The 9,867-nt window shown below is 38.1% G+C and overlaps 1 protein-coding gene across 1 annotated transcript in view; it reads right to left on the minus strand.

Moving 5' to 3' along the window:
• The window catches only part of klhl5 (kelch-like family member 5), a 59,758-nt gene extending 49,915 nt beyond the window's left edge, over positions 1-9,843 (minus strand). The window contains exon 1 of the mRNA XM_034080765.2: positions 9,790-9,843. Within this exon, the coding sequence (XP_033936656.1) occupies positions 9,790-9,791 (2 nt within the window). The 5' untranslated portion in view covers positions 9,792-9,843. The remainder of the gene's footprint in view (positions 1-9,789) is intronic.
• Positions 9,844-9,867: the final 24 nt, after the last annotated feature.

Genomic DNA, 9,867 nt, shown 5'->3' on the forward strand with positions numbered 1-9,867 from the left:
GAGTCTAGAGATGGGTGATAAAATGTTAATCAAACCATAATGGCTTGAATGTTCTCACTGATGTATGATTATACACGCCAAAAAGATCCTAATTAATGACACAGAATTAACCTGCTTCCACTGAATGAGATTTATTTGATCCAAGTTACAAATTTGAAAGCCAGTGTCTTTAAAACATACAAACTGCACATACAAACTGCCAGCTATAGCGTTCTCCCACAACATCTGCTAGCTCCTTTAGTCGTGTACTCGTAAAAAACATTTTCAGAAAATAGAAATTACTAAAATAACATTTGCTTTCATGCATGAGAAAATGTGTTTGGGTGTGCAACTTTCCCGTCATAACACAGATAGAAAGCTCATTTCAATCTCTTTGTACAAGCTGCTGCAACATGACGTGACAAGAATATCAGCTCTAACTCTAATTTACAAACAAGGCAGAGAACAGAGAGAGAAATGTTGTGTTCCTCTCTCATCACGCTCTCGTAGTATATGCTAGAAGAGCTCTACCAAAAGCGGGGTCATCACAGCACAAATAATGCATACAAGCCTCCACAAACAGCAGAAAGAAAGACCACTCAGTGACATATGACCCTCTCCATCCTCCAACAATGACTCATTTCACACTTTAGTGGAGTTTACTCCCTGATGCTAGTGTGATACTTTGAACAAATGTTTGTGTTTCATTATTGACTTGCTCAGGTGTCAATACATGTTTTGCCATTGAATACATTAAAGATAGACATTTACAGACCTACAGAAAATAGAAAAACACTAGTGCACAGTTTCACGACCAATTGGTTTCATTCATTCATTAAAGCCTCCGATAGAGAGTAAATAATTTTGTCTTTCCTTTTTACAATAAAAGCTAGTCTCCAATAAACTGGAAATAGAACCAGTTCCTTTATTCACATTCTAATAGAAGGTATCCCCATATTTCCCCATAATAGTGCAATTACCCTCAAGGCTTGTAAAGTCCAAAGTCATTGAGCAGAGACTGCTGCACAGTTACAAGTTACAACCAACTGTTTAGGGTGTATTCCCACTACACGAGGTTCGGCTCGTAAAGGCATTCAACTACACTCTCTCAGAATCATTGGACATCCCCATAAACAATGAATTAGTGAACCCATTTCCAATCTGCACTTAACACAAAAATCCTGAGCATTAAAGTCATAAATATTTAGTCTCTTAATGTTTAGCTCTAAATCTCTGTCATGGCTGGGGAATACTAGCAACAGAGGAAAGAGGACTGTAATGCAGACCAATAATCAGCACACAAGCAAGAGCAATGTACTTAAGTTAAATGGGACCTATCATGCAAAATGCACTTTTGTACATCTTTTATACATGATGTGTCCCTGGTGTGTCAGGGAACTCACCAAGTGTCAGAAAACACAACCCTCTATCTTTTCCTCCATACCCCAAATCTCTAAAAACGGGGCTGCAACGGAGCTGATTATTATTTGAATTTTTCTGACATCAGAAAAGGGGTGCTCCGTCTATATGGGCAACTCTCCACCTATCAGGGGAATGAGAGACCGCTCGAAAGCGCTGGAGACGCTGTAGTACATATGCCAGGCCTGTAAGTGGCGCTGTAGTCTGCCACAAAAGCAGAATCAGCCCTTGTGAAGACAGGGCTGGAAAAGAGCAAATAGAGCAAAATGAGGCTTGGCTAAAATGCATGATCTGTTTGGTATTTTGAAAGAAAAACTTCACAGACATGTTTTATATAGGTATGTCCCTACAATATATGTTTCAAATATAGCATGATTGGTCCACTTTAAGGTAAATGGCTTACAGGTTAGCAACAGGAAGGCAGCTCAAACTGTCAACTGGTCAAAACACAGTTGGTTTTCCATTGGAAAAGTAGCTGCACAAGTTTTAGTGACAGTAAATTACCTCCACCAATGAGGTTGTTTACTGTGTCACTAAATAGATAATTGGTTCATTTTAATACAGAAATATCAGTCAGTGCTGCTTTTTTGTTGTTGTTCCTATATTGTTATACCTTTGTGTTGCATATGATTTCATATTTATTATTTGACATGCCTTTCTTCTTTTAAATATAAAAAGCACATTGAGTTTCTTTGTGATGAATAAAGCTGCCAGTGCTTTGCCTTGAACACTTATTAGTTACATGTCCTAAAAGACAGCACTGTATGGTTTTGACTTATTGTTCTCAACTCCTACATAAAAAAGGAATTACTATGATTCTTAAGGGATCTCCCCAAAGACTTTTTGATTGATAATTTCAATGACAGATCTATTGTCTGATCCTAACAACTGATGTGGGTGTATTATTCGTCTATTTATCATGCATTTTATTGAGCTTTTATGTTTGTGTGCTTTTGTTGTTTTTATGATGCATCTTTATTGCAACCCTGCCTGCAAGCCTCCATTCCCTTTCAAGACAATACAAGTTGATGGTGTGAGCTGCGACCAATAAAGCACCTTAAAGTGTTAAGTGTTAATCTTAAGTTATTTCAGCTTAAAAAAGCTTTAAGAGCTACACACAGGGAGGATTGTTTATTTCAATTCAATACACGGTATGCAAAACTACCAAAATATAAGAAAACAGCATTTTTACCCAGCAACCACCCTGTGAGCAGGAGCAGGGCCACTCATGTGTTCAGTTGGCAGGATGAAAGAACGTGCAATTGGAGCACATTGATTTTGCCTCATGTTAAAAAGCTTTTATTGACATGGCATTTTCTCACCAGAGAAGGTTACAGCAGAGGAGAGAAGAGAGGGAGGGAGAAAGTGAAACAAGAAGGGATACCAAAGAGATGCCGCACCATGATGGCTCAGGGCGTCCTGTAAACTCAACCCACTTTAGCCCCATTTAGCGCACCATCCTTTCAAGTACTGCCTTCCCCATTCACACAGATAGACACTCCCAGCCACACCTGAAAAGAGACGATGTGGTTGACTCTTAAAACCTTGAAACTTTGGCATTAGAGGCCCCCATATTTCTTTGAGGGAACAAAACACTGAGGAGGGGACAGGGGAAAGAGTCAAGCACATACAAAGTGGATCAGACAGGCAGGCAGCGAGACAAATCAGAGCCACAAGGATGATGAATCTGGAAACCTTCATCACCTTTAAAGGTTTGCTCATAACGATAATCTCTTCCTGAAACGTCGTCATTTCTCCATAAAGAGTCATAAAGCTTTACAATGGCTTCATCTCTGGAGAAGCCGTTGACGCTTTACTGCTGACACAGCTCTAAATCACCATGCCCTCCCTCCTCTTGCCACTTCTCTTTTTCTTTTTTATGGAAAACATGCTCACAACTCATACCCCATTGTCTCTCAGTTAACTTGTTAGCCATAAGTTCGAAATACCACAACACAGTCAGTAAATTGTTAATGAGTACACCAGTAACAGAGCAACATTAGCATTGATGATGAGTTGTGGCTATGGCCAATGGTAAATTCAAGTCTTTAGATCTGTTTTTGGTCTACATCAACTACGTCCTGAGCAAAATATCTGACCTTAGTTTCTCAACGTTCCACTTTATTTATCAACTTTTAGTCACAAGTAATTTCTGTTTCCTATTTTCCCCTTCTGTGATTTGGCTTTAACGCAAAAGTACAAAACAGGTCCAGAAAGCCTGAAATTGAAAACTGGACATGACGTGCCACAAAAGTTGAATGGTACAATTGCAAATGAACAACGAAAAAAGGCGAAATGAGTTGTCAGAGCTTCAAACAGTGGATGTCCTGGGAAAGATGAAGGAAGCCACTCTCATGCCACCTGAGAGAGACCATCTTCGGATAGAGGTAGACAGAACGACTTTGCACTCATATACAACCATATCACATGAAAACACCTACGCCAGCCCCATTTACTTAAGAGGTTGAGAGAGGAGGGGTGAGACTGAAGATCAGAAGCTTTGAGAACCACTAAGGGGACCTTTGTGTCTGTATAGCTACATAAAATGTTCCCAAATGTCAAGAGTGAACCTCCATGCTCATATACAAAGAAAATATAATTAAGGGGTCTGCTTGTTATTATCAGTCAACATATGCATTTGACAGCAGAAGGTCTGAAGTGGTAAGTTTGCATCTTATTAGCAGGCATACATTTTAAATTCTAAAAAGGCAATGTAATCAATAGATGACTTCATTATGTCTCAGAGGGGAAACTAGTTCATACGCCAAGGCAAAATGACAAGGTCAGAAAGGTCACAGCAGACAATCTATTAAAGCTGAGCCGAAAAATGAACACATTCAAATAAGATATTATTGTAGCCCAGGAGACAACCTTAATTAAAACAATATCTTTCATATCGATTGCATTATATAAAAGGCCGACTAACAAGTGTATAAATCGGACGAGAGAATAAGCCATAAATGTGAGAAATCAGTTGGAAGAATACATATGACAGGGCATACAATCCACCTATTGACACTTTAGTTTATCTGAGAGCATCATTGTGTCCATTTCAAGCAGATCCAGGGATTAAAGTCAACTCAGCGAGGACATGAGAAGGATCAAGTGTACAACATCTCATGCCTGAAATACAACCTTAAACTGCGCTGAGCCTGCGGAGCGTGTTAAATATCCTCTCGTGTACCTAAATCCCTAATCTCATCACATTGTTACATTCAATCTCCAAACTCTCAACATCAGATGCTGCCTTAATGCAGAGCTCCAAAAATAGCTCCCATGCAGTATCGCTCAAAAGATTTATGGTTAATATTCATAATATTTAGAAAATGACTGGGTCTAGAAGAAAAGAGCTCATCAACGGTCTCATTTCACACGAGCACGCACGGTCAGCATTTGCACTGCAGCAGTAGAATTTCTGAAAGCAGCGTTAAAGAGATGGATGTAAACCTGTTGACGTTACTGTAGATGTAGGGTTACAAAAAAATCTTTGCTCCGTGCATCATTATCCATACAGAAGTGAATCGCAATCTGGCCACTACTTTCAAGATAGTTTATCTGAATCAACCAACATCAAGCCACCTTTCATCCCCATAATTAAGCTGTCCTGCTTAAAAGAAAATAGATAAATAGGGTAAAGCATCCCTACATCATAGAGTTTGAACACCTGCCATTCTCTCAGGGCCAAAGTCTCTCCAGGAATATTGTCAATCTGCTGGAGCTTCCACCCAATTAAACCCAGTTATGATTTATTGGATTTCTGTGATGCCATACCTCTGGTTTTCTAACACGGTTTCAAGGAAGCTTGAGGAGTCTTAAGGGGTTTCCAGCTGGTGCCCTGAAATATGTGTACAATTTCAATTTCACCATCACTGCAGCCAATAAAATGGTTTTGATGAGGCTTTTCACCTGCCTCTGTTATCTTCAAACTCTCAGCTTCCATCGCTGTGGCGCGGCGAGATAACATAGAAGCTCTTCACAAAGAAACCTTGATTTTTTCAACTGGAGGTTTTCATCAGTCAAAGTCAGTTTGATTAAAGATCATAGTAATCTTTAACAACATGGGGTACTGACAAAACCTTTATCAAATGTGAGGCTGTGCTCTAAAGCCTGCAGTGTTTCTCTATAGTTTGTTTGCATAAAACAATCTACAAAGACTGGTCTTCATATCTATTTAATCTTGTTTAGAAATATAAATTATTCATGGCGATATTGCCATCACTTGAATCACATACCAGTGACCTGCAGACTAAAGATTTGTCGCTATATCACAAATAATATATATATATATATATCTATAATCACAAAGCTGTTAGATGTGCTATAACTATCGACAATCCCAGGTACTATGGTAAATGCATCGAGCCATTCATTTTAAATATGTGGAAATGCTGTCAAGCAGCTTTGACTGACCATGAAAAGACAGAAAGTGTTTTATTTTTATTTTGGTTGTGGTCGCTTCCATCCCATTCTAAGCTGCCGACTGAGCCTTGAGAGGCAAGCTGCTGCAGAGCGGAGATAAGTCTCCACCTGCCAGCCATGCACATCACTGTGTTTGTGTGTATTCATATAAGGGTGTTTGTCTGACACTGTGTGTTTATCTGAATCTGTGTGAGTGTGAGTGTGAGTGTGAGTGTGAGTGTGAGTGTGTGTGTGTGTGTGTGTGTGTGTGTGTGTGTGTGTGTGTGTGTGTGTGTGTGTGTGTGTGTGTGTGTGTGTGTGCGTGAGCGTGAGCGTGAGCTCCAGGTCCTCAAAGATAAGTGGCTCTCAGGAAACCAAAGCGTCACTGAACACTAAACAAGTTAAACGTTACAAAGAAAATATACTTTTTTTTTTTAAAGCGGGAAACGAGAAACAGAAAGCTAATGTCCTCTTCAGCAGCAACAGAAACACCTACTGTATCATCTCTCTATTGTTTGGTCATGTTAATTAAAAGGAGTGGCAGCTGGCCCCAGGTAGCTAATTTAAGCAACAAGAAAAAAATAACCCGTTTTTTTACAATTACAGTAAGTCCTAATTATGAGCGACATTCTGATAATGTGATAATAATGGGAAACGCCTGAGAGATGTTCTCCACTTATCCATCCATTACCTGTAACTGCTTAGGCTACACTATTCAGAGTAGCGAGTATTATATGCTTTTTAATCATACATTTATTTTCCTTTTTAACTATTATCTTTTGAACAATTGTACTACTAATTACAGTATGACGTAATCATATACTAAAGAAAGGTGCAATCAATTTTAAGAAACAATGTCCTAATGATCAAACAGACTTTTTCACAACACTGCAAATTCGTAAAAATAATTTAAACTAAGGCAAAAATTATGATGATAGCTCCCTTACTTATCTCAAAGGGTCTGAATATCTCTAAGGTTGTGGTGACTGATGTTGCACTCTGACCATTCCTGTGTTTTCTTTGAGAGCTCTATTTCTGTTCACAAAAATGTTCAAAAAGAGGTAACCACAAAGCGATATTTAACTGAAAATACTAGGGAAATGTTTACTCAGAATTTTTCTTCCACACTTGCCCCTGCTAACATCTCAGTAAATGAGCTAGTAGATCATTTTAATTCAAAAATTAAAAATGTTATAGATGCCATTGCTCCAATTAAGGTAAAGGAAGTGTCTGGCAAGAACATATCTCCATGGAGAAAGGCCATGACCGTGAAAACAGAAAAAAGAGAATGTCGAAAAGCTGAACGCAGGTGGCGAAAAACAAATCTCCAGGTTCACTTTGAAATCTATAAAGAGAGACTTGGCCTTTATAATTTGGAATTGAAAAACACACGACAATCATTCTTCTCTGACATCATTACCAACAACAAAAACAATGCACGTGCCTTGTTTGCTACCGTCGACAGACTAACTAACCCCCCAGTGTCAGTAGCCTCTGAATTTCTATCCACCAGGGCGTGCAATGATTTTGCCTCCTTCTTCACTGACAAAATTCCGAAAATCAGACAAGCAGTCAGTGCCTCTGCATCAGGAACAGCAAATGTGTTGTCTCTGTGTCCACTTAACATCAATTCAAACACCATGACACAATTCCATCAGATTAATGATAAAAACCTAGAGGACATTATACAACTTCTGAAATCCTCCTCCTGCTACCTTGATATTATTCCAACAGGATTTTTCAAAGATGTTTTGCCTTGCATGGCCTCAGATCTACTTCATATAGTAAACAAATCTCTTCACTCAGGTATTTTTCCACAGGCCCTGAAAACTGCAGTCATTAAACCGCTCTTAAAAAAATAAATCTAGATGCTTCAGTAATGAACAATTACAGGCCCATATCAAACATCCCATTTCTAGGTAAAATCATTGAAAAAGTTGTTTTTCAACAGTTGAGTAATTTCTTGCATTTAAATAACTGTTTTGATGTGTTCCAGTCAGGCTTTCGTCCAAACCACAGCACTGAGACTGCTCTTGTAAAGGTCTTTAATGACATCCACTTAAACACAGACAGTGGCAGAACTTCAGTGTTAGTATTATTAGATCTCAGTGCTGCGTTTGACACTGTTGACCACAACATATTACTCGACTGACTGGAAAAATGTGTGGGACTTTCGGAAACAGTTCTAAATTGGTTTGAATCCTACTTAAAGGACAGAATCAACTTTGTTTCTATAGGTAAATAAATACACATCTGAGTTGACAAATATGACATGTGGGGTTCCTCAAGGCTCCATCTTGGGGCCTCTTCTCTTTAACATCTACATGCTACCACTGGCTCAGATAATGAAAAACAACAAAATAAGTTACCATAGCTATGCAGATGACACACAAATGTACGTAACAATTTCACCAGGAGACTATGCTCCAATTCAAACACTGAGTAAGTGCTTTGAACAAATCAATGACTGGATGGGTCAGAACTTTCTCCAATTAAACAAAGATAAAACTGAGGTAATGGTTTTTGGAGCCAAGGCAGAACGTATAAAAGTTAGCGCTGAGCTTCAGTCTGCAATGTTCAAAACAACAGGTGAAGCCAGAAATCTAGGTGTAGTCATGGACTCTGACCTGAGTTTCAACAGTCACATTAAAACAGTTACTAAATCAGCCTACTATCACCTAAAGAATATATCTAGGATTAAAAGACTAATGTCACAGCAGGATTTGGAAAAACTTGTTCATGCTTTTATCTTCAGTAGACTCAACTACTGCAATGGTGTCTTCAAAGGTCTCACTAAAAAAATCTATTAGGAAGCTGCAGCTGATTCAGAACGTCCTCAGTAACACTAAGAAAGTGGATCACATCACTCCTGTTCTGAAGTCTTTACACTGGCTTCCTGTGTGTCAAAGAATAGATTTCAAAATACTGCTGCTGGTTTATAAAGCACTGAATGGTTTATGCCCAAAATACATTTCTGACCTCCTGCTAAATTATGAACCATCCAGATCTCTCAGGTCTGGTCAGCTTTCTGTCCCCAGAGTCAGAACTACACATGGTAAAGCAGCGTTCAGTTATTATGCTCCAAATATCTGGAACAAACTCCCAGAAACCTGCAGGTCCGCTGCAACTCTGACTACTTTTAAATCCAGGCTGAATACTTTTTTTGTTGTTGCTGCTTTTAATTGAACTATTCATATCTTAGACTGCACTGTAACTTTTATCCATGTATTTTTTCTTTTAATGTTTAATTGAACTATTCATATCTTAGACTGCACTGTATCTTTTACCCATGTATTTTTTCTTTTAATGTTTAATTGAACTATTCATATCTTAGACTGCACTGTAACTTTTATCCATGTATTTTTTCTTTTAATGTTTATTTTATTAGCTTTTCTTTTTAATGACTGATTTTAAATGCCATTTTCTTAATGTCTTTCATTTTTTGTAAAGCACTTTGAATTGCCTTGTGTTGAAAAGTGCTATATAAATAAACTTGCCTTGCCTTGCCTTGCCTTATAATAAAATAATATCTCATTATTAAAAGACACTTCAAAATGATGGCATACTGCTGTTAAACGTATGAAATACAAAGTCATAGTAATGAGAAACTGTTATAGAATTACATCAGTATTAGATGCCTATTTCTTTTACCTGTATCTGGCACAAGTGAGATAAAAAGTCATATCAGATTAATTTGAAATGATAAGAAAACATAATGGTTGAAATGGGCTTCTATAGGAGAAAGTAGTGTTGGAGTGTCTAAGGTGTGTTTTGTTGAGGGGAATTTCCCTCTTTAACCGACATTGCGTACAGTCAACCATACAGTATCTGAAGCTGATCCCCACATTTAATTGGGGAATATAAATGTCTGTTTCTTTCTGTTTTACACAAAAATATAACATAAGCTGATCTCTCTTTACAGATATGCAACACACAAATACAAAACAGGATAGATCCTCTATCCATCATTCACATATTGAATCAACTACTTACATTCTGCTGATAGAAACTCCATTTTCACTCTTTCTTAGAAAAAAACAGGAAGTGCAAAAGGAAGTGCAGTTCTTTCTG

This window comes from Pseudochaenichthys georgianus, chromosome 1, assembly GCF_902827115.2.
Source record: "Pseudochaenichthys georgianus chromosome 1, fPseGeo1.2, whole genome shotgun sequence".
Lineage (NCBI taxonomy): Eukaryota > Metazoa > Chordata > Actinopteri > Perciformes > Channichthyidae > Pseudochaenichthys > Pseudochaenichthys georgianus.